This window comes from Leucoraja erinacea, chromosome 5, assembly GCF_028641065.1.
Source record: "Leucoraja erinacea ecotype New England chromosome 5, Leri_hhj_1, whole genome shotgun sequence".
Classification (NCBI taxonomy): domain Eukaryota; kingdom Metazoa; phylum Chordata; class Chondrichthyes; order Rajiformes; family Rajidae; genus Leucoraja; species Leucoraja erinaceus.
Genome location: NC_073381.1, coordinates 17,734,488 through 17,760,552, shown reverse-complemented (window position 1 = coordinate 17,760,552; position 26,065 = coordinate 17,734,488). Strand labels below are relative to the sequence as shown.

Below are 26,065 nucleotides of genomic sequence, written 5' to 3'. Positions count from 1 at the left end.
AATGGCCTGGTGCTCGTCTGGGGTCATGGTCCAAGGGTAAGTAGGAGGAGGTGTCTGAGAGTTGGCGCCTGGTAGCGGTCAGTGCTCCAGACTACCACGGCACCTCGATTGTCGGCAGGTTTGATCACCCAGTCTGGGTTGTTGCAGAGTGAGTGGAGGGCTGTATGTTCAGCAGGGGGAGAGGTTAGAGTGAGAAAAGGGGAGTGGAAAAGTTGAGGCGGTTGATGTCCCGCCGGCAGTTTAAAATGAAGAGGTCTAAAGCAGGTAGATGGCCATGAGGGGGAGTCCCAGAGGAGGAGGTCCATTGGAGACGGGAGAAGGCGTCACCACTAGGGGGTGAGGACTCCTTCCCATGGAAGAACGTGGGTGGGATCACATGGTACAAGGGGGAAGGTGAAGAACCAGTGGAACCCCGACTGAGGTTCGCTGGGGGGGGGGGGGGGGGGGGGGGGAGAAGCACTAGGGCCCAGCACAGTCAAACCACTTGGTGTGAGAGTCTACAGCGTGGAGACTTCAGACCCAGTGCTGAGCCTAGGACTCAGGTAACACGACGGCTGTGGCCTGCTGGTGGGCAGTGGAGTGAGTCACTGGTGGAGGCCGGCGGGGAGTGGAGTCCGGGTCGGCGGGCGAAGCGTCGGAAGTGACGGTCAGCGGATGGCCATGGAGGCCATCCACATTATCTGCACCCCCTACAATGTGGAATTCATTGTCACAGACAACAGTGGAGGCTAAACCTTTAGGTACTTTTAAAGCAGAGATTGATAGGTTCTTGATGAGTAAGGGTTATGGGGAGAAGGCAAGAAATTGAGGTTGAGAGGGAACAATTGATCTGCTGTGATCAAATGGCGGGGTGGACTTAATGGGCTGAATGGCCTAATTCTGCCTCTATGGGTCATGGTTCTTGGGAGGGCAGGAGGAAATTAAAATGAAGGGGTGGGGTTGTGGCCATGGAAGTATTCAGTGTTGTATTTTGCAGTTGTGAATGACAAGATCAGAAACATGTTCCTTAACAACTTACACAGTGTCATGAGGTGGTCCACTTTGTAACTCGTCCCAGACCAAGATCTCTTTGATTTTCCCGGCATGAAGCTGGAGTTCCTCCACATATTTGTATGAAGCATCAGACTCTCCTAATTCAGTGGTCGCCATTTTCTTTCAGGAGCTGAAATAAAAATAAAACTCCATTCAAATAAATATCCTGAGGTATCGAGCAACACGTGAATTAGCAAAGCACCACAGATTCAGCAGATCGAAACAAATTAAAATGACGAGGATGGGGCTGGACTTTGTCATCCTTTAACGCTGAAGGTCAACATTATATCTAATTGAGGTTGTGATCCAAGGGTAACCATATAACAATGACAGCACGGAAACAGGCCATCTCGGCCCTACAAGTCCGTACCGAACAACTTTTTTTCCCCTTAGTCCCACCTGCCTGCACTCATACCATAACCCTCCATTCCCTTCTCATCCATATGCCTATCCAATTTATTTTTAAATGATACCAACGAACCTGCCTCCACCACTTCCACTGGAAGCTCATTCCACACCGCTACCACTCTCTGAGTAAAGAAGTTCCCCCTCATGTTACCCCTAAACTTCTGTCCCTTAATTCTCAAGTCATGTCCTCTTGTTTGAATCTTCCCTATTCTCAAAGGGAAAAGCCAGTCCACATCAACTCTGTCTATCCCTCTCATCATTCTAAAGACCTCTATCAGGTCCCCCCTTAACATTCTGCGCTCCACAGAATAAAGACCTAACTTATTCAACCTTTCTCTGTAACTTAGTTGTTGAAACCCAGGCAACATTCTAGTAAATCTCCTCTGTACTCTCTCTATTTTGTTGACATCCTTCCTATAATTTGGCGACCAAAATTGTACACCATACTCCAGATTTGGTCTCACCAATGCCTTGTACAATTTTAACATTACATCCCAGCTTCTATACTCAATGCTCTGATTTATAAAGGCTAGCATACCAAAAGCTTTCTTTACCACCCTATCTATATGAGATTCCACCTTCAAGGAACTATGCACGGTTATTCCCAGATCCCTCTGTTCAACTGTATTCTTCAATTCCCTACCATTTACCATGTACGTCCTATTTTGATTTGTCCTGCCAAGGTGTAGCACCTCACATTTATCAGCATTAAACTCCATCTTCCATCTTTCAGCCCATTTTTCCAAATGGCCTAAATCACTCTGTAGACTTTGGAAATCCTCTTCATTATCCACAACACCCCCTATCTTGGTATTATCTGCATACTTACTAATCCAATTTACCACACATTCATCCAGATCATTGATGTACATGACAAACAACAAAGGACCCAACACAGATCCCCAAGGCACCCCACTAGTCACCTGCCTCCAACCCGACAAACAGCTATCCACCATTACCCTCTGGCTTCTCCCATTCAGCCACTGTTTAATCCATCTTGCTATTCCTGCATTTATACCCAACAGTTGAACCTTCTTAACCAACCTTCCATGAGGAACCTTGTCAAAGGCCTTACTAAAGTCCATATAGACAACATCCACTGCTTTATCCTCGTCAATTTCCCTAGTAACCTCTTCAAAAAATTCAAAAAGATTAGTCAAACATGACCTTCCAGGCACAAATCCATGTTGACTGTTCCAAATCAGACCCTGTTTATCTGGATGCTTATATATATATTATCTCTAAGTATCTTTTCCATTAATTTGCCCACCACTGAAGTCAAACTAACAGGTCTATAATTGCTAGGTTTACTCTTAGAACCCTTTTTAAACAATGGAACAACATGCGTAGTCCGCCAATCCTCGGGGACTATTCCCGTTTCTAATGACATTTGAAATATATCTGTCATAGCCCCGGCTATTTCTACACTAACTTCCCTCAATGTCCTAGGGAATATCCTGTGAGGACCTGGAGACTTATCCACTTTTATATTTTTCAAAAGTGTCAGTACTTCTTTTACTTTGAACCTCATAGTAGCCATAGCTACTCTACTAGTTTCCCTTACCTCACATAATTCAATATGCTTCTCCTTAGTGAATACCGAAGAAAAAAAAATTGTTCAATATCTCCCCCATCTCTTTTGGCTCTGCAGATAGCTGTTCACTCTGTCTCTCCAATGGACCAATTTTATCCCTCGTTATCCTTTTGCTATTAATATAGCTGTAGAAACCCTTTGGATTTACTTTCACCTTACTTGCCAAAGCAACCTCATATCTTCTTTTAGCTTTTCTAATTTATTTCTTAAGATTCTTTTTACATTCCTTATACTCCTCAAGCACCTCATTTACTTCATGCTGCCTATAATTATTGTAGATCTCCCTCTTTTTCCGAACAAGATGTCCTATTTCCCTTGAAAACCAGGGCTCTTTCCAATTTTTACTGTTTCCTTTCAACCGAACAGGAACATAAAGATTCTGTACTCTTAAAATGTCACCTTTAAATGTCCTCCATTTCTCATCTACATCTTTCCCATAAAACAAAATGTCCCAGTTCACTCCTTTTAAATCATCTTGCATCTCATCAAAGTTAGCCTTTCTCCAATTAAAAATCTCAACCCTAGGTCCAGTTCTGACCCTCTCCATAATTATATTGAAACTAATGGTATTGTGATCACTGGACCCGAAGTGTTCCCCAACGCATACCTCCGCCACCTGTCCCGTCTCATTTCCTAACAGGAGGTCCAGCACTGCCCCTCCTCTAGTAGGTACCTCTATGTATTGCTGCAAAAAACTATCCTGCACACATTTTACAAACTCCAACCCATCCAGCCCATTTACAGAATGTGTTTCCCAGTCTGTGTGGAAAGTTGAAATCTCCCATAATCACTACCTTGTGCTTACTACTAATATCTGCTATCTCCTTACATATTTGCTCTTCCAATTCTCGTTCCCCGTTTGGCGGTCTATAATACACCCCTATAAGTGTTGCTACACCTTTCCCACTTCTCAGTTCCACCCAAATAGCCTCCCTAGATGAGCCCTCCAATCTATCCTGCCAAAGCACTGCTGTAATATCTTCCCTGACTAGCAATGCAACACCTCCACCTCTTGCCCCTCCAATTCTATCACACCTGAAGCAACAAAATCCTGGAATATTTAGTTTCCAATCACAGCCCTCCTGCAATCATGTTTCACTGATCGCCACAACATCATACTTCCAGGTGTCTAGCCAGACTCTAAGCTCATCCACCTTTCTTACAATGCTCCTAGCATTAAAATATGCACATTTAAGAAACCCCCCCGTCTCTTATTCTCTGTTTATTTCTTTTTTTCTTTCTCCTCTTGTGTCCGAGTGCTTCCCTTTTCTGCTTCCTACCTCCCATTCTGTCTACTAGCTTTTGCTATTTGAGTCCCTCGCTCCAACCATTCTAGTTTAAAGTCTCCCCAGTGGCCTTTGCAAATTTCCCCGCCAGGATATTGGTCCCCCTCGGGTTCAAGTGCAACCCATCCTTTCTGTACAGGTCCCACCTTCCCCAAAAGAAGTCCCAATGATCCAGAAACTTGAATCCCTGCCCTCTGCACCAGTCTTTCAGCCACGCATTTATCCTCCACCTCGCTCCATTCCTACTCTCACTGTCACGTGGCACAGGCAGTAATCCTGAGATTGTTACCTTTTTGGTCCTTTTCCTTAACTCTCCTCCCAACTCCCTAAATCCTCCCTTCAGGACCTCTTCCCTTTTTTTACCTATGTCATTGGTACCTATATGTACCACGACCTCAGGCTCCTCTCCCTCTGATTTCAGGATATCTTGGATGCATTGAGACACGTCCGAGACCTTGGCACCAGGGAGGCAGACCACCATCCTGGTCTCCCGACTGCGTCCACAGAATCGCCCATCCGACCCCCTAACAATAGAGTCCCCAATTACTATTGCCCTCTTCTTTTTTTCCCTACCTTTCAGAGCAACAGGGCCGGTCTCTGCGCTGGAGGCCCGTCCGCTGTCGCTACCCCTGGGTAGGCTGTCACCCCCATCCGTACTCAAACCGGAGTACTTATTTGCAAGGTGTACTCACTCGTTCTTGCCTCTGCCCCTTGCCCTTCCTTCGCGTGACCCACATGTCTCTCTCCCGTGGTTTTGGAGTGACCACCTCCCTATACCTCCCCTCTATGACCTCCTCACTCTCCCTGATCAGACAGAGGTCATCGAGCTGCTGCTCCAGGATCCTAATACGGTCCCTTAGGAGCCCCATCTCGATGCACCTGGTGCAGTTGTGGACGTCTGGAGGGCCATCCGACACCATGACTTCCTACATCTGACATCCAGAACAGTACACTGCTCTGACTGTCATTCTCTCGCCTTACCCTGGATCCGATACCAGTATAATACAATAGAAACTGCTGGGAGAAATCAGCAGGTATTTGACTCACAACAGTTGCTCCCTCTCGACCTTTAAACTGCACCTTTATTATATAAACAAAAAGCACTGTACCTTTAGCCCACTGTACCTTTACTAAAGCACTGTACCTTTAACCAGAAAGCACAAATGCTAACCCGAGGATGCACCCAATCAGTGGGGTAGGAGAGGGGAATAGATGGATTTAGTGTGGGGGGTCCAAATAATGAGGAATAAAGTTAGAATATGTGGTTCAACAGTAATGTCAGACACACACAGAGGCCAGTGCGATTCTGGACCTCTCTGTCCCCACAAAACTGGGCAAATCAGGGCTCCATTGAAAATTTCAAACTTGGAATTTCATTTTTAGGAAAGGGTATTTAATAGCTACAGAAACAAAGTGGGCAGGTGTAGTAAATAAACTAACAAGACATTATCTAATTGAATTGGAAACGGATACCAGTTTCTATATTCCAGTCTCTCCAATTAATATTTCAGAATTACATTACATCAAGCATGTGTTTAAAGGAAGGAAGGCCTTTGTCTTGTTCTCGGGATGTTGAGTTTAGTTTATTGTCACGTGTACCGAGGTACAGTGAAAAGCTTTTTTTGCGTGCTAACCGGTCAGCTTAAGGACAATACACGATTACAATCGAGCTATCTGCAGTGTACAGATATGTGATGAAGGGAATAACATGAATAACATTTAGTGCAAGATAAAGTCCTGTACAATCGAAGATAGTCTGAGGGTCTCCAATGAGGTAGATAGTAGCTCAGGACCGCTCTCTAGTTGTTGATAGGATGGTTCAATTGCCTGATAACAGCTGGGATGAATCTGGCCCTGAATCTGGAGGTGTGCATTGTCACACTTCTGCATCTCTTACCTGATGGGATAGGGGAGAAGAGGGAGTAAGCAGGGTGAGACTTGTCATTGATTAAGCTGATGGCCTTGCCAATGTCCTTCATAATCAATAAGGTACATTTTGACGATCCAGTCTGTGCATAGCAAATCCCACAAACAGCCATGAGATGGGTGTCACCTACCCTGCCTGTGATAGTGTCAGTACAGAAACATATCCACCTGCTTGAAAACACATTTTAGCCTTTCACTTCCAACAAAGATACACTTCCCAGTATCACACTGGTTTGAGCCCAGCTTCATGACTCTGAGAAGGTATAGTCTCTCTATCTCTCATTTCTACTCCCTCTTCACCCATGACCGCATCCCTAAGTATGGCTCCATCATAAAATTTGCCGATGACACCACGGTGGTAGGACTGATCAGGGACAATAACGAATCAGTCTATAGGGAGGAGGTCCAGAACCTGGCAGCCTGGTGTACCAATAATAACCTCGTCCTCAATTCAAAGAAGACAAAGGAAATCATCGTTGACTTCAGGAAGACCAGAGGGGGCAGACATACCCCCATCCACATAAACGGGACTGAGGTGGAGCGCGTCTCCAACTACAAATTCCTCGGGGTACACATCTCAGAGGATCTGTCCTGGTCCCTCAATTACAACCAAACTGATCAGAAAGACGCAGCAGCGCCTCTACTTTCTGAGGAGGCTTAAGAAAGTTCACCTGTCCCCCCAGATCCTGACCAACTTTTACCCGCTGTACTATCGAAAGCATCCCAACCACCTGCTTCACGTTATGGTACAGCAGCTGCACAACAGCTGACAGGAAGGCACTACAACGGGTGATGAAAACCACTCAGTACATCATCGGTGCCCCGTTCCCTGCCATGGATGCCCTCCACCGTAAAGGGTGTCTGAGTCGGGCTGGGAAAATCATCAAGGACCCCTCCCACCCTAACCATGGACTATTTTCCCTCCTCCCATCAGGGAGGCGGTACAGGAGCCTGCACCTTTTTGGAAACCGAAGCACCCAGAGGAAACCCACACAGTCACAGGGAGAACATGCAAACTCCACTTAGACGGCACGCGAGCTCAGGATCAAACCTGATTATCTGGCGCAGTGAGCTCTACCAGCTGTGCCACTGTGCTGCCCTTATGGAGAACATGGACATATTAAATGACAAGGCTAGATATAGCTCATGGAATACATTTGCAAAGCAGATCCTAAGGCTTAGCACAGGCAAACATATAGGGGAGAATTGAACTCCAAACAGAATATATCAGCTGTGGGATAATTTTTACATCCCTTTAACCAAAAATGAAACATGCATATGAATTATTGTTTTGACCTGACCATACTCCAGAACAAAGTAAACATTAAACAGACAGCTTAAACCTAGGCTGAAAGTTCCAGATGCTTACATTACATTCACTACAAAACCTATCTGCTGCCCAAACTATATTTCAAAAGATCAGGAAGTCCCCAGTGAAAACTTTGGGCTACTTTATAAACCAATGAGAATTCAATTTAAATACATAGGCAGCAGAAACTGACTCGTCCCCAACTCCACTATACAGTACATTGCATCATCGTAGCGGTACAGGATCAAACCTGCCTGAATGACTCCGTCCGGCGCAGTCGGTAGTCTGAACCTTTGAGAGGCTGTGAAGAATCACATCTGCGCTGCGGAACATGGACTTGCATTTGGTCCGAACAGACGGACATGGACATATTGCACACCGCTCTCTCCCATCTGGACAGCCAGCTAGTGAGGATGCTGTTCATAGGTTCAATAACACGATAGCCCCAAACTGGCCGGGAAGCTACTGGATTGGGGCTAAGGTGCTGGGTAGGACTTTCTCACCGCCAGGCAAAGGTAGTCAAGATGGGGGGAGAACATCGAACTCCAAACAGAATATTGTACTCAGCTGTGGGCTATAATTCAATAATTAAGTTTGCTGACTTGGTGGTGGGCCTGATCTCAACAAAATGAGAGGGCCTAAAGGTGGCATCTAGCATATGAGAACAGCCTTTGATTCAAAAAAACGTTTTGGGCATCTGACCAGGACGTACTCTCATTGAATAAATCCTGTGGATAGGGTGAACATTTTAAACAGGAGTCCACAGCTTAAGGATAGGCTGAAACGCCTCAGCAGATGAGTAAGGCAAGGCAGCGCCTTACACCTCACAATTCACTAAATTCAAGTGTCTCCGAGGATCCTCCATCTGCTTCTACGCTGCGGCGGTGGAAAGCATATTGTCAAAAGATTACAGGTTCGGGAAGTCCCTGCCAAGTGCAAAGTAGTGCTTTGGGAACGCACTATGGCACTTTATAAACTATACAACAGGAGAATTCAAGCAAAATAAAATCATGAGGCAGCAGAGACTGTTCCAGCCGAGGCAAACGCTCCGTCCATGCCACGGAGAGGTGAGAAGGAGTTTTCAGTACATTGTAACCCTTGCCTGTCAGAACGTTTTGCCTTCTATTTTTATTATGTAAAATAATATGTGTGTTCAGATTGTGTTTGAGTTTGGTTGCTTTGTTGTTCCGCGAGCATTGCCACTTTCATTTCACTGCACATCTCGTACCGTAACTAAAAAAAATGACTGACTTGACTTGTAACAGGCCTTCATTGACATTTGGACTTTGTTCCTTGAGCAGCCTGTTATTGTGAGTACGGTAGAAAAAAAATGAACTTTCAGGTGCAGATTTGGTGTCCTGGCTCCTGGTTTGACAAAACAAAAAAAACAAGTGCTGGAGTAACTCAGTGTCAGGCAGCATCTTTGGAGGACATGGAATAGGTGACATTTTCAGTTGAGATCCTGCAGATTGATTGTGTGTGGGGGTGTGGGGGGATGGGTAAAGGGGTAGTGCAAATAGAGAATGGATACAAGAGTACAAACTATAGTCTTACAACTACAGAGAAAACCAAATGTACATTAAAAAAAAGTGCAAAGGCTGCGATGAGGTAGATGGGAAGGTTGGGAATATTTCCTTGTTTTAATGCAGTTGCGCTCTTGCCAAGCAACCCAGCTTATTAATGTCATGGCTGGGATCTGATTGGTGGTTTTGCCAATAAAAAACAGAAATCACAGTTTCTCCACCTTTCCAATCCATACCTGCCCCTTCCACACCTTTCCTCCCTCTCTCTCCGTCCATCCTCTCCACCCGCCCCACCGCCCCCCTCGCTTTCTCACCCGCTCCACCCTCCCCACTATCACTCTCCCCCTCCCCACATCTTCCTGTCCCCTTTCATTCCTTCTCCCTCCCGCTCTTGCTTCCCCACTCCCTCCCTGGAGCCCCTTTCTCCCCTCCTCTCCCTCTCCGTCTCTTTCTCCCTGTCTGCTCCTTCTCCTAGCAATGTTACAACATTTTGAGATTTTAAAAATCAAGTCTGCAATTTATCCCATCAGATAATGCATAAAAAGACGTTTAATTTGACACCTAATTCACTTTCATATCTCAAGTATTTATAAAGTTATGGCCATTTTCATACTCGGAAATTAACATCTTGTTCCCTATTGATTTCTATGGACATAACTAAAAAGCTGTGATCGAGGACAGTCAAAAGCCATAACTTTCTTTAAAATTAAGAGAACTGAATGAAATTTTCAGTTATCATAGATTGAAGCATTCTGAAACAAATATAAAATAATCTTACTTGGATGATCTGAAATTAAAGCATATAATTAGTTAGTTACCCAATTGTAGCTAATTACAAAACTCAATTACTAGATCTAAACATCTATTCATTTCTTAAGAAATGATTAACATTTTTAAATAGCCTAAGTGTCCAAATAATATTCACAAAGAATTCACAATAAAACATGATTTTTAAATCTCATTTACATGAATTTATAGGCCAAATGGAAGGAATTTAGTGTTCAATTGCTGTAAATTAATGGCCATTTAAATCAGCTTGGGAGTGGCTGCGCTGGTTTAGAACGTTCACGTTGCGGTAGATTTGTGCCCCCAAATGCCCAGAAAAATACTGCGGGATTTAATGGGCCCCAAATTAGCTACTCGCAACATTAAACTTTGTATAAAGGGATCTTAAGAAGCGCTTTTTAACGTAAAAATAAACAGCCTACCTTCTGTTGTCCCCTGTCTGAGATCCAGCCCGTTGTCGGTGGTCGGGGGTTTAGAGGTTAACGTTCAACGTTCAACCTACTATAACAAGTAAATAAAGCCCTTATAACTACTAATAGCTCGCCACGGAATCTTCCAGTGATTTTTCGTTAATAATTAACTAGGCTGAGCAAGCTCGGTTTGAACCAAAGATCTTTGGTTTGAACAGCCTAGGGTAAATCGCGTTTAAACCCGCTCCCCTTTAAACGGCGCCAAAATCGCGCACACTGGGACAGATTTTCAGCGACTTTCAGGTACGTTTTACAACATACCTAGAATAATTATCCTCCTTCTCCCACTCCATCGCCCTCCCTCCTTCATCACTCCCTGCATCCATCACCTCTCTCACCTCCAGAAGGTATGTTTACAAACACAGATCGCTGTAAATGGTTACATGGTGACCGGCCCATTCACTTACCGAGCGGTGCCGCCGGTACAACACGGTGCCGTCTCCTCCTCTGCCGCCGCCGCCGCTCTGCCCGCAGCCTGAGCCTCCCGGCCGAGTCATTTCCAGTTCCAGTTACGTTTCCTCGGCGCCTGGCGCTTTCACTTTCGTTTTCCTCCAGTTGACAGCGGAGGAAGGTGCTCGGCCCCTCCCGGCCGGGCTCTCGGGAGCAAAGCGGGAGAGCCGCCTGGAGACAGAAGGGGCCGAGGGAATGAGGGAGGGGTGGTGTGAGGGGGAACGGGGATGAGGGAGGGGGTGGTGAGTGAGGAAGGCTGATGAGGGAGGGGGTTGAATGAGGGGGGGGTGGTGGTGGAGTGTGTGTGGGGGTGTGTGAGGAGCAGGGACGGATGTGGACCCAGTGGTGGGGGGTGAGTGTAGTTGGGGTGATGGTGGTGCATTTGGGGTGTGGGGATGTAGTTGGGGTGAGACGCAGCTGTGAGTCTAGGCCCGGCGGTGGTGGGAGGGGTGTATGCTGCAAACTCCTGGCTAAGTTAAATGTTCATAATTTGACAACTTTGCAATGCTCCTGCTGCTGGCGGACATAATCCAACAGCAGCACGTCGCAAGGTCTGCTTGAACCAATCTGATCTCCCGGTTGCTAAACACTTTAATACTCCTTCCCATTCCTACACAGACTTTTCTGTCCAAGGTCTCCTCCATTGTCAGAGTGAGGCTAAACGCAAATTGGAGGACCAGCATCTCATATTTTGCTTGGGCAGTTTACAGCCCAGTGGTATGAATATTGATTTCTCTAACATCAGGTATCCCCCATCCAAATTGCACTAACTTCTGATTTTCACCCAGCAGCTAACAATGGCCTGTGTCTTTTGTCATCATTACTTTTTTTGCATATCTTTATCTCTCTACATCATCGTCTAAACCTCTCATTTCCCTTTTTCCTTGACTAGTTTGAAGAGGGGTCTCATCCCGAAACGTCACCTATTCCTTCTGTCCAGAGATGCTGCCTGTCCCGCTGAGTTACTCCAGCTTTTTGTGTCTATATTCAGCAACACAAGGAATCTGGAGCAAAACACAAAGTGTTGGAGGAACGTGTCGGGTCAGGCCACACCTGTGAATGGAATGGATACGTGTCATTTGTCAGTTCAGCCATTTCCTTGTAAAGGCCAAGGATGTCGGTGTGATCAGCTGCAGTACATTTGTGGATAGCACAGAGCTCATCCTCAAGTCAACACATCCTCCGGAGGGAATTGTGGAGGGTGAGAGGTACTGTAGCATTAATCTGTAGAGTCCAGAGGATTGTTGCTACCTTATGTTCATTAAAAAACAGACTGAAAGCAGGGCTGCCAACAATGGGTAAGAGTTGGGAGTGAGAAATTGCGAGAGACCAAGCCCGAGGGATCGTAGCGAGCAGGGGGGGGGGGGAATAGGGAGGGAGGGTATGGGCGCTGGTGTGAATAAGGATTAGCTATGAATAAGGTTAGGCTAAATTCCATTCCTATTTCCATTCCACAGTAGAGCCAGGCTCTGATCATCAGGTGCAGCACATGAATGATCTTAGTATATTCACGTTATGGAAATCAGATTACAATCAAGCACTTAGCCCATGTTGACCAACCTGGGTCTCACTGCACACCTGGTACTACTCCTGACCCTGACTCGAGTTGCATGCCTTCTCTCATTCCTGACCCTGAGTCCAGCCTTACACCTGGCCCCCTATTCTACCCTGATCATAGCTGCATACCTGCTTAGGTTCCCAGTGCTGAACACTCCCATTGTCCCAGCTTTGACTGCACACCTAGACCTTGACTCTGGATGCACATTCTTGGCCTTGCTCCTAGCCCCTCTGCACTGACAATATATCTGGCCCACACAGAAAGCCCCATATCTGACCACCTGCACTTAACCAATTACGTTCAAGTCCACATGTGCTTATCTAATGCAGTAATCCTTTCTGGGGCACTTCACGGACCAAATTTTGAATAACAAAATTTGCTACATCCATTGGCTTCCTTGTTATCTAACATGCTAGTTACTTTGACAAAGAAGTCATCAATTGGTTGAACACAATTTCTCATCCATAAAATTATACTCATTCAGTTGTATAAGTATTCTGTTACAATTTCCTTCATTTTCCTAACAAACTGAAGTCTTTTTTACCCCCAATATTTTCAGTAAGTTGCTGTCTTCCTCTCAGCTGGGACTTTTCCGAAATGCAAAGTCCAATAACCATATAAACCATATAACCATATAACAATATATATTTAAGCAATAATATTCTATTTAATGTGATCTTGAGAGTACATAATATTTCTGTGGCATTCATAACACAACAATGATAAAAAGATCTTTGTTTTGATTGCACCTACCAACATGCATACATTATTATATTACAGTTAATGTGTACCGAGAGCAAATTTTTGTTCCAATGCTCCCCATTCCCAATTACTTTTACATTGAAGTGATTGAAATCCAAGTGAAGTTTAAATGGCGTCAGACAAATAAAACCTCCAGAAGGGATGATATTCATTATGTGATTGGTTAGAGTCAGTATCAGCACAATTACTGTATTAAACTTTTAATCTTCAGATGTCCTGGTTCAAGCTAAAACTAATCACAAATAATAACCTCCTCACCCATTCCCCTACAAGTGTCTCTGTCACTCCTTTAAAATATCCCCTTCTTTGAATAAGCTCTTAAACATCGCATCTGAATCAGTTTCCATATGATTCCATTCCTTGAGGATGTTCATCTACGTATTCAATTAATAAAACAACAAGATTGGGGACATTTCTATTCAACCTGTCAAAGGAATTTGGAGGGGGGGGGGTGTTTAGAAATAGTCAGTGAGGTAAACAAACATAATAGTTGAGTGGCAAATAACGATCGTGCTACCTTCCCAATATTTAACTGAAGGAAATAATGGGTTATCGGGGCTGTATGTTGTGACAGACAGCCTGACACCTTGCATGCCATTTTAATATCCAGATTCAGATTCAGATTCAGAATCAATTTTAATTGTCATTGTCAGTGTACAGTACAGAGACAACGAAATGCATTTAGCATCTCCCTTGAAGAGCGACATAGCAAACGATTTGAATAAAAAATAAATAATAAGTGTCCGGGGGGGGTGATTGGCAGTCACCGAGGTACGTTGTTTAGTAGAGTGACAGCCGCCGGAAAGAAGCTGTTCCTCGACCTGCTGGTTCGGCAACGGAGAGACCTGTAGCGCCTCCCGGATGGTAGGAGGGTAAACAGTCCATGGTTGGGGTGAGAGCAGTCCTTGGCGATGCTGAGCGCCCTCCGCAGACAGCGCTTGCTTTGGACAGACTCAATGGAGGGGAGCGTGGAACTGGTGATGCGTTGGGCAATTTTCACCACCCTCTGCAGTGCCTTCCGGTCGGAGACAGAGCAGTTGCCATACCATACTGTGATGCAGTTGGTCAGGATGCTCTCGATGGTGCAGCGGTAGAAGTTCACCAAGATCTGAGGAGACAGATGGACCTTCTTCAGTCTCCTCAGGAAGAAGAGACGCTGATGAGCCTTCTTGATCAGAGTAGAGGTATTGTGGGTCCAAGAGAGGTCATCGGAGATGTTGACTCCCAGGAACCTGAAGCTAGAAACACGTTCCACCTCCGTCTCGTTAATGTGGATGGGGGTGTGCGTGCCGCCTCTGGACTTCCTGCAGTCTACAATGAGCTCCTTGGTCTTCTTGGAGTTAAGGGCCAGGTTGTTGTCAGCGCACCATGCTGCTAAGTGCTGGACCTCCTCCCTGTAGGCCAGCTCATCGTTGTTGCTGATGAGGCCAATCACCGTTGTATCATCTGCATACTTGATGATGGTGTTAGTACCATGTACAGGTGTGCAGTCATAGGTGAAGAGGGAGTAGAGGAGGGGGCTCAGCACACAGCCCTGAGGAACGCCGGTGTTCAGGGTGAGGGTTGAAGAGGTGTGCTTGTCTAACCTCACAGACTGGGGTCTGTTGGTTAGAAAGTCCAGTATCCAGTTGCAGAGGGAGGGGTCGATGCCCAGGTTACCGAGTTTGGTGATCAGTTTTGATGGAATAATGGTGTTGAATGCTGAGCTGTAATCGATGAACAGCATTCTTACATAAGTGTCTCTGTTGTCAAGGTGGGAGAGGGCGGAGTGAAGTGCCGTTGAGATGGCATCCTCCGTACTCCTGTTCTTGCGGTAGGCAAACTGATAGGGATCCAGTGTGGGGGGTAGGCAGCTTTTGAGGTGTGCCAGGACCAGCCTCTCGAAGCACTTGGTGATGATGGGGGTAAGTGCACCTGGGCGGAAGTCGTTGAGGCTTGCCGCAGTGGAGTGTTTTGGCACTGGCACGATGGAGGTGGCTTTAAGGCAAGTGGGGACAACTGCTTGGGCAAGTGACAGGTTGAAGATGTCAGTCCAGACGTCTGTCAGCTGCGCAGCACAGGCACTGAGCACGCGCCCGGGGATGCCGTCAGGGCCAGCAGCCTTACGTGCATTAGTCCTACTCAGTGCCACGTACACGTCGTAGGGGGTGAGTGTGAGGGGTTGGTGATCGGCAGGTAGCACAGCCTTGATGGCTGTCTCTAGATTGTCCCTGTCGAAGCGGCCATAGAAGTGATTAAGCTCCTCAAGGAAGGAGGCGTCGCTGGATGTGGGGGTGATGTTGAAGGGTCTGTAGTCCGTGATGGCCTGGATGCCTTGCCACATGCGTCGGGGGTCGGAGTTGTTGTTGAAGTGCTCCTCAATCCTGAGCTTATGGCAGTGCTTGGCCTTCCTGATGCCCCTCTTCAGGTTAGCCCTGGATGAACTGTAGGCTCGAGCATCGCCTGACCTGAAAGCGGTGTCCCGTGCTTTCAGCAGTAGCCTGACCTCGCTGTTCATCCATGGCTTCTGATTCGGGTATATGGTCACCTGTTTGAGGGAGGTGACACTATTGATGGTGGAGTTTATAAAGTCCAGAACAGAGGATGTATAGGAATCAATGTCCGTGTGAGAGTCAAGGGTGGCCTGGGCTGCAAACGCATTCCAGTCAGTGTTTCCAAAACACTGCTGAAGTGTGAAGTCCGCTTCCTCTGACCAGACTTTAACTGTCCTTACAGTTGGTTTAACCCGTCTGATGAGTGGGGAGTACTTAGGGAGCAGGAACAATGAGACGTGATCAGACTGACCAAGGTGGGGGAGGGGGATGGCTTTGTAAGCTTCAGCCATGTTGGTGTAGACTTTGTCCAGTGTCTTGTCTACTCTAGTGGGGAAGGATACATGTTGGTGGAATTTGGGGAGTACAGTCTTCAGGTTGGAGTGATTGAAGTCACCCGCAACAATGAAGGCTGCCTCGGGGCTGTGAGTGTGTTGTTTGCTAATGGCAGTATGCAGCTCTTTCATTGCAAGCTTGGCATTAGCATCAGGAGGGATATAGGCTGCAGTCACAACAGTGGAGGTGAACTCTCTGGGCAGATAGAACGGTCTGCATCTAACCAAGAGGAATTCAAGGTTAGCTGAGCAGTGACTCTCGATGATGGTGGAGTCCGTGCACCATGCTTTGTTTACATAAATGCACAGACCCCCCCCTCTGGTCTTACCAGAGTCTGATGTCCTGTCCGCTCGGAGTAAATGACGCCCCGATAGCTGGATGGCGCTGTCAGGAACGTCAGTGTTGAGCCAAGTTTCAGTGAAGATCAAGATGTTGCAGTCCTTGATCCGGTTGTGGGAGGTGATCCTTAGCCGGAGTTCATCCATTTTGTTTGCCAGTGAGCGCACGTTGGCGAGGAAAAGGCTAGGAATCGCTGCCCTGTGTGGGGCTAGCTCTAACCTGGCCTTTAACCCACCTCTGCGTCCCCGGCGGTGTTTTCGTACCCGTCGCCGTCTGTTGGTGCTTCTGGTGGGCCGAGCTGGCTTGGTGCGCGCTGGTGTTCTGCCGCTCCGTTGCTCCGCGTCTGCGTTACTCCGCAGGCGGTCTTCAGCCCCGCGGCTCTGCTGATGGTCTCCAGCCCCGGGGCTTACCTGGCGTTCTCCAGCTCCACGGGTCGGGTGGTGGTCTCCAGCTCCACGGGTCGGGTGGTGGTCTCCAGCTCCACGGGTCGGGTGGCGGTCTCCAGCTCCACGGGTCGGGTGGTGGTCTCCAGCTCCACGGGTCTCCTCCAGCTCCACGGGTCGGGTGGCGTTCTCCAGCTCCACGGGTCGGGTGGTGGTCTCCAGCTCCACGGGCCGGGTGGTGGTCTCCAGCTCCACGGGTCGGGTGGTGGTCTCCAGCTCCACGGGTCGGGTGGTGGTCTCCAGCTCCACGGGCCGGGTGTCGTTCTCCAGCTCCGGGACTCACCTGGCGTTCTCCAGCTCCGCGGGACGGTTGGGCTCCGGGGATCGGGTGAGTACCGGGAGTCGGGTCAGGGCCGGGGATCCGGTGAGAACCGGGAGTCGAGCGAGGACCGGGGATCCGGTGAGGGCCGGGCGTCGGGCGTGGGCCGGGAGTCGGGCGTGGGCCGGGAGTCGGGCGAGGACCGGGGGTCGGGTCAGGGCCGGGGATCGGGCGAGAACCGGGAGTCGGGCGTGGGCCGGGAGTCGGGCGAGGGGCGAGGACCGGGGATCCGGTGAGGGCCGGGGGTCGGGTCAGGGCCGGGGATCGGGCGAGAACCGGGAGTCGAGCGAGGGCCGGGGATCCGGTGAGGACCGAGGGTCGGTTGGGCTCCGCGGGTCGGATGGCGGTCTCCAACCCCGCAACTCACCTGGCGGTCTCCAGTCGGGTGCTCTGTTGCTCTGATGAGCTCAGTCGGAAGAGGGAAATTGTCCAAAAAGTTGTTGCAGCCGCAGGAACCGAAGTCCAGAAGTTCCTGTCGGCTGTACGAGATGAGTACAAGACTGCTCCGAGTGAGCAGCCTTGAAGCAGGTAAGGGGATCGTTGCTATTTTTCCCATTCTAGGGAGACACAGGGCGTCGCGGTGTGCCCGCGCCGCCGCCATTTTAAAAATTACACCTATCCCACCCCCCTGGATATTCCGGATTAATAAATTAAGGTTTTGTCAACTAATTACAAATCGGGCTAATTACAAATCAATAAACTTAGCCAACTCCGAAACACGAAGCGCTGAGCATTGGGATCCAGACATCACGGACAACTGGCCTCAGTTCCCCGCTCACATCTGGCAGGGCTTCGTCTGAACCAGGGGCCACGGAGTGTTTTTGAAAGTGGGGAGGCTGAGTGATCACTGATCACTGGCCTTGGGGATGCCCGGTGAGGCAGTGGAGGGACCGAGTTTCGCAGCCCATGTGAACATCTCTCTCCTACCGCTCGCCGGCCTCGATCATGTCAGCTGCTTCCCGCAAATCCTTAAATTCCAACTGCCGCCGGGAGCAGGACATGGCCTTACTTTCTGTGTTGGGTGACACTTAGTCACTGCCTGGTCCTCCAGGATGCACCGAGCCGCAGCCTGGTCTATGCCGGTCACCTGGGCGAATTCGGCACAGAGACTCTAACGGCAGCGGAACAACGCTTCCGACGCCTCCGATGGCTCGGGACTCTTGCACTGAGGCTGGCTGCTCCATGGCCAGAGCTGCAGCGAGCGACTCGCCAGCCCGGCAAACACTCGCCAACCCCGGCTCCCCGTCCGCATCTGCCGCCACTGCTTCTGCTTCCATCCCTCCCTCAGCCCCGGCTCTCCATCACCTACGACCCATGAACTTGATATGAGTTTTGAAATTTTCGTTGATCACAGAATTTCTCACGACAGAGCGTGAGAAATTTGTGATCAGTGTGAGAATTTGACCAAATGCGTGATTCTCACGCTCAATGCGTGAGAGTTGACAGCCCTGGTTAGAGTGACTGACACCGGAAATGCAGTCTTATTGCGCAAGTGAAGAAACCTGCTGAATCACCAAGTATGTGCATGACAAGTGATTCTCTTGGTCTGCATTAATAAACAAGGCACAAGGACATGATTAAACAAGGCCATTGAGTCATTTTGTGTTTATATTTCTTTACTATTGTTCCGCCGTTTGCAAAGCTGCCTTAATCAGTGAAGTCAGTCCCCTAAGGTTGAGAATCATAGAAACATAGAAAATAGGTGCAGGAGTAGGCCATTCGGCCCTTCAAGCCTGCACCGCCATTCAATATGATAATGGCTGATCATCCAACTTAGTATCCTGTACCTGCCTTCTCTCCATACCCCCTGATCCCTTTTAGCCACAAGGGCCACATCCAACTCCCTCTTAAATATAGCCGATGAACTGGCCTCAACTACCCTCTGTGGCAGAGAGTTCCAGAGATTCACCACTCTATGTGTGAAAAATGTTTTTCTCATCTCATTCCTAAAGGATTTCCCCTTCATCCATAAACTGTGACCCCTTGGCCTGGACTTCCTCAACATCGGGAACAATCTTCCTGCATCTAGCCTGTCCAACCCCTTAAGAATTTTGTAAGTTTCTATAAGATCCCCCCTCATCCAAGAATGTCTTTCCTCAGATTTGGAGACCAAAACTGTACACAATACTCCAGGTGTGGTCTCACCAATACCCTGTACAACTGCAGTAGAACCCCCCTGCTCCTATACTCAAATTTGTTTGCTATGAATGCTAAAATACCATTCGCTTTCTTCACTGCCTGCTGCACCTGCATGCCTACTTTCAATGACTGGTGTACCATGACACCCAGGTCTCGTTGCATCTCCCCTTTTCCTAATCGGCCACCGTTTAGATAATAGTCTAATTTCCTGTTTTTGCCACCAAAGTAGATAACCTCACATTTATCCACATTATACTGCATCTGCCATGCATTTGCCCACTCACCCAGCCTATCCAAGTCACCTTGCAGCCTCCTAGCATCCTCCACACAGCTAACACTGTCCCCGGCATTGTGTCATCCGCAAACTTGGGAGATGTTGCATTCAATTCCCTCGTCCAAATCATTAATATATATTGTAAATAGCTGGGGTCCCAGCATTGAGCCTTGTGGTACCCCACTAGTCACTCCCTGCCATTATGAAAAGGATCCATTTACTCCTACTCTTTGCTTCCTGTTTGCTAGCCAGTTCTCTATCGACATCAATACTGAACCCCCAATACCATGTGCTTTAAGTTTGCATACTAATCTCTTATGTGGGACCTTGTCGAAAGCCTTCTGAAAGTCACTGGATCAGGGCAGTGTGCATCCTGGAGATGCATTCGTGGCCTGTCCATAATCTGAAAATCAGAAAAAAAATTATCTGGCTTTTTGACTCTTTGCCTGAACGTATTATGGAGTTGGTTTTAGTTTAGAGATACAGTATGGAAGCAGGCCCTTCTGCTCACTGAGACCGTATGACTCCTGAAGGTAGGGACAAAAAGAAGAGGGCAATAGTAATTGGGGACTCTATTGTTAGGGGGTCGGATAGGCGATTCTGTGGACGCAGTCGGGAGACCAGGATGGTGGTCTGCCTCCCTGGTGCCAAGGTCTCGGACGTGTCTCAACACGTCCAAGATATCCTGAAATCAGAGGGAGAGGAGCCTGAGGTCGTGGTACATATAGGTACCAATGACATAGGTAAAAAAAGGGAAGAGGTCCTGAAGGGAGGATTTAGGGAGTTGGGAGGAGAGTTAAGGAAAAGGGCCAAAAAGGTAACAATCTCAGGATTACTGCCTGTGCCATGCGACAGTGAGAGTAGGAATGGAGCGAGGTGGAGGATAAATGCGTGGCTGAAAGACTGGTGCAGAGGGCAGGGATTCAAGTTTCTGGATCATTGGGACTTCTTTTGGGGAAGGTGGGACCTGTACAGAAAGAATGGGTTGCACTTGAACCCGAGGGGGGACCAATATCCTGGCGGGGAAATTTGCAAAGGCCACTGGGGAGACTTTAAACTACAATGGTTGGGGCGAGGGACTCAAATAGAGAAAGCTAGTAGACAGAATGGGAGGCAGGAAGCAGAAAAGGGAAGCACTCGGACACAAGAGGAGAAAGAAAAAAAGGAAAATAAACAGAGAATAAGAGGCGGGGGGTTTCTTAAATGTGCATATTTTAATGCTAGGAGCATTGTAAGAAAGGTGGATGAGCCTGGATAGACACCTGGAAGTATGATGTTGTGGTGATCAGTGAAACATGGTTGCAGGAGGGCTGTGATTGGAAACTAAATATTCCAGGATTTCGTTGCTTCAGGTGTGATAGAATTGGAGGGGCAAGAGGTGGAGGTTTTGCATTACTAGTCAGGGAAGATATTACAGCAGTGTTTTGGCAGGATAGATTGGAGGGCTCATCTAGGGAGGCTATTTGGGTGGAACTGAGAAGTGGGAAAGGGGTAGAAACACTTATAGGGGCGTATTATAGACCGCCAAATGGGGATCGAGAATTGGAAGAGCAAATATGTAAGGAGATAGCAGATATTAATAGTAAGCACAAAGTAGTGATTGTGGGAGATTTCAACTTTCCACACATAGACTGGGAAACACATTCGGTAAATGGGCTGGATGGTTTGGAGTTTGTAAAATGTGTGCAGGATAGTTTTTTGCAGCAATACATAGAGGTACCTACTAGAGGAGGGACAGTGTTGGACCTCCTGTTAGGAAATGAGACGGGACAGGTGGCGGAGGTATGCGTTGGGGAGCACTTCAGGTCCAGTGATCACAATACCATTAGTTTCAATATAATTATGGAGAGGGTCAGAACTGGACCTAGGGTTGAGATTTTTGATTGGAGAAAGGCTAACTTTGATGAGATGCGAAATGATTTAAAAGGAGTGAACTGGGACATTTTGTTTTATGGGAAGGATGTAGAAGTGAAATGGAGGACATTTAAAGGTGACATTTTAAGAGTACAGAATCTTTATGTTCCTGTTCGGTTGAAAGGAAACAGTAAAAATTGGAAAGGGCCCTGGTTTTCAAGGGAAATTGGACATCTTGTTCGGAAAAAGAGGGAGATCTACAATAATTATAGGCAGCATGAAGTAAATTAGGTGCTTAAGGGGTATAAGGAATGTAAAAAGAATCTTAAGAAAGAAATTAGAAAAGCTAAAAGAAGACATGAGGTTGCTTTGGCAAGTAAGGTGAAAGTAAATCCAAAGGGTTTCTACAGCTATATTAATAGCAAAAGGATAACAAGGGATAAAATTGGTCCATTGGAGAGACAGAGTGGACAGCTATCTGCAGAGCCAAAAGAGATGGGGGAGATATTGAACAATTTATTTTCTTCGGTATTCACCAAGGAGAAGGATATTGAATTATATGAGGTAAGGGAAACTAGTAGAGTAGCTATGGATACCATGAGTTTCAAAGTAAAAGAAGTACTGACAGGACATTGAGGGAAGTTAGTGTAGAAATAGCTGGGGCTATGACAGAAATATTTCAAATGTCATTAGAAACGGGAATAGTCCCCGAGGATTGGCGAACTGCGCATGTTGTTCCATTGTTTAAAAAGGGTTCTAAGAGTAAACCTAGCAATTATAGACCAGTTAGTTTGACTTCAGTGGTGGGCAAATTAATGGAAAAGATACTTAAAGATAATATATATAAGCATCTGGATAAACAGGGTCTGATTAGGAACAGTCAGCATGGATTTGTGCCTGGAAGGTCATGTTTGACTAATCTTGAATTTTTTGAAGAGGTTACTAGGGAAATTGACGAGGTAGTCTATATGGACTTCAGTAAGGCCTTTGACAAGGTTCCTCATGGAAGGTTGGTTAAGAAGGTTCAACTGTTGGGTAAAAATGCAGGAGTAGCAAGATGGATTCAACGGTGGCTGAATGGGAGAAGCCAGAGGGTAATGGTGGATGGTTGTTTGTCGTGTTGGAGGCAGGTGACTAGTGGGGTGCCTCAGGGATCGGTGTTGGGTCCTTTGTTGTTTGTCATGTACATCAATGATCTGGATGAAGGTGTGGTAAATTGGATTAGTAAGTATGCAGATGATACCAAGATAGGGGGTGTTGTGGATAATGAAGAGGATTTCCAAAGTCTACAGAGTGCTTTAGGCCATTTGGAAGAATGGGCTGAAAGATGGCAGATGGAGTTTAATGCTGATAAATGTGAGGTGCTACACCTTGGCAAGACAAATCAAAATAGGACGTACATGGTAAATGGTAGGGAATTGAAGAATACAGTTGAACAGAGGGATCTGGGAATAACCGTGCATAGTTCCTTGAAGGTGGAATCTCATATAGATAGGGTGGTAAAGAAAGCTTTTGGTATGCGAGCCTTTATAAATCAGAGCATTGAGTATAGAAGCTGGGATGTAATGTTAAAATTGTACAAGGCATTGGTGAGACCAAATCTGGAGTATGGTGTACAATTTTGGTCGCCCAATTATAGGAAGGATGTCAACAAAATAGAGAGAGTACAGAGGAGATTTACTAGAATGTTGCCTGGGTTTCAACAACTAAGTTACAGAGAAAGGTGGAATAAGTTAGGTCTTTATTCTCTGGAGCGCAGAAGGTTAAGGGGGGACCTGATAGAGGTCTTTAAAATGATAATAGGGATAGACAGAGTTGATGTGGATCAGCTTTTCCCTTTGAGAATAGGGAAGATTCAAACAAGAGGACATGACTTCAGAATTAAGGGACAGAAGTTTAGGGGTAACATGAGGGGGAACTTCTTTACTCAGAGAGTGGTAGCGGTGTCGAATGAGCTTCCAGTGGAAGTGGTGGAGGCAGGTTCGTTGGTATCATTTAAAAATAAATTGGATAGGCATATGGATGAGAAGGGAATGGAGGGTTATGGTATGAGTGCAGGCAGGTGGGACTAAGGGAAAAAAGTTGTTCGGCACGGACTTGTAGGGCCGAGATGGCCTGTTTCCGTGCTGTAATTGTTATATGGTTATTGTTATATGACCATCACTCCCACGTTCTTCCCCACTTTAGGAGCAATTTTTGTTTTTCAGGATTTTTTTGCTTTACCCCAACAAAGCCAGTTAGGCTGCTCCTGTAGTTCAGTGTGAAATTATGTACAACACATTGAACGGTGGATTTGAGTGAGTGCAACATCATGCCTTGTGCCTTGGTTGGAAGGGTCTCAACCTGAAATGTTGCCCATTCCTTTTCTCCAGAGAAGCTGCCTGACCCACTGTTACTCCAGCTTTTTGTGTCTATCCACAAAGAGATATATTCCCTGGACTAGTTTGAGTGGTTGAAAGATTGCAAGCTTAAATAATGAAAATTATTAGATTTGACATTTTTTGTTGCCCTAAAGCATCATTGCTTTTTGTACAGCTCGCCCTTTGGAACATATGTAAAAATGGTCAGAGACATTTAAACCATTAGGGTCGTTTACACCTGAAGCTGCAATGAAGCCAGACCTGCTCAGTTCCTACATGGACCAGGCTCAGACACTTTGCTGCACATCAGTCTGTCTGCCTTAGACACCTTCCCCTTGGCTGTCAAATGGCAGCAAATTGGGAAGCATGGCAGCAACGTGCCGATACCCCTTGGATAGATCCATGATATGCAGGTTGAGAGTCCCTGTGATCATGATGGGGAGAGCAGGCCAGGCATGAGTTCAAATAGGAAGATCTTTCTGCAGGATGTCCCACATCACAGTGATGAGGCTTTGGAAAACCTGTGTCTGTCAGTACATCATTCATTGGAGAGGCCCAGGTGGGACATGGTGTCTCTGATGACAATGGAAGGTGGTTCTCTGGATGGGGAGGTCAGTGCCTTCTCCCCAGAGGTCCCCAACTCCCTGACCGGCCACACGCACACCTCTAGTACTGAACATTACCCACTGAGTGAGCACCTCTGAGGGTGAATGCTGGGGAGAGGTCGGCTATAGACATATAGACTTTGGAAGTGGTCTGAGCAATATACATTGAGTTCTGAACGATCTGGTTAAGTCTCCCGATGTCAACAAGGGAATAGCAATGAATGGAATGCAGTAGCATGATGTGCTCCTGGTTCTAGAGGAGGTTGCATCCAAAAGCTCCATTCATGGCGGAAGTAGGTGTGGCACCTAATATCATTGGATACACACATGACTGTAAATGCACTATTTCCATTTTGCACAAAAGTTCCAGCCCAATTTCCCCAAATTGATGTTATTTTACCAGCAATTAGAACATAATGCTGCACAGCAACAGGCAGCCAACCCGATTCTTGCTCCTGGACTGGGAACAAGTCTCTCAGTGATGTATTCCTCCAGGGAATTACCCTCTGATTACAACATGAAACATTTTATGGGTTTATTTTGTTCTGAATGTTATTATTATCTAAGAGAATGTTTGATTGCATTCTGTTACCTACCACTTGTAGCTTTAATGATGAAGAGCAGATTGGCCTTATTATTCATACAAAATTACTATTGGCAGTTGCTGCTTCATTTGAAGTGTTAATTTCTGCATCAGTCAGATACAGTGGCTCCTTCGAGTTATGAATTACCTGACTGATGGAAATCCAATTTCACGCAAATTCTATCACCCATTTTTCAATTTGGTAATATCAATAGTAAAATGTTTCATGTTATAAGATGCATTTCTAGAGTACAATCTGGATAGTTATAGAAAAGGAGACACAGAACTGTAGATGCTAGAATCTTGCATAGAATACCAATTGCTGGAGGGACTCAGTGGGTCAGGCAGCATGTTTAGAAGTAGAGGAGGAAAGCAGGAGCAACAGAGGTCCTGACCTGAAATGTCACCTATCCATATTCTCCAAAGATGCTCCCTGGCCCGCTGAGTTACTCCAGCATTTTGTGTTACTTATATTTCTAATCTACTTTTCAAGCCCACAAGATGCCCTAAAGTGTTTAACAACCAGTCTGTAATTGCTTATGTAATGTAGAAATCATAGCAGCAAGATTTCACAACAATGACCAGAAAATATATTTGAATAATTTTGACTGAAGAATATTTTTGTTTAGGACACAAAGCTATATCTGTTCTTTGTGTTAATGACCAAGGGCGTTTTTATGCCCACTTTTTTACTGTCGCATCCAAGATTCAGCTTTACTTTGCATAGTATCATACAAATCAGAGGCACAAGTACGCCCCTCAGGCTCTCAAGCCTCCTGTGCCACGGTTGATTTGACTGTAACATCCACTCCACATTCTCATTTGGCGACAGTAACCTTTGCTTATCAAGAAAGGTTTGTTTAAAATATGTTGGACACAGCACAACTTGAAGAAATGCGACTCCTCCTAATAGATAAACCAGACCAATTCTTAACGAGTTGGCCTCCATTTATTGACTTCTTGGATTCATGTGGTGCAACAGAATCGTAAAAACAAACTGTTTCAGGTCTGGGTGAAAGATGGTCAACAATATGAAAACTCATCTCCTATTTGCTAATCTCTCTCTTGCTCCTTTTTCTTTCTTACTTTTCTTCCTCACTCTCTTTCTCTTTTTACACACACTACACTTTCTTCTATTCTCTATTATCTTTCTCACTTAAAAAAAAATAAAAAATGAA

The 26,065-nt window shown here is 46.5% G+C and overlaps 1 protein-coding gene across 1 annotated transcript in view; it reads right to left on the bottom strand.

The window, feature by feature from the left end:
* Positions 1–10,959, bottom strand: part of eif2ak2 (eukaryotic translation initiation factor 2-alpha kinase 2) — a 55,333-nt gene extending 44,374 nt beyond the window's left edge. Inside the window, exons 1-2 of the mRNA XM_055635139.1 lie at positions 10,742–10,959; positions 1,019–1,162 (exon numbers count right to left, since the gene is read on the bottom strand). Of these exons, the coding sequence (XP_055491114.1) occupies positions 1,019–1,149 (131 nt within the window). The 5' untranslated portion in view covers positions 1,150–1,162; positions 10,742–10,959. The remainder of the gene's footprint in view (positions 1–1,018; positions 1,163–10,741) is intronic.
* Between the last annotated feature and the right edge of the window lie 15,106 nt (positions 10,960–26,065).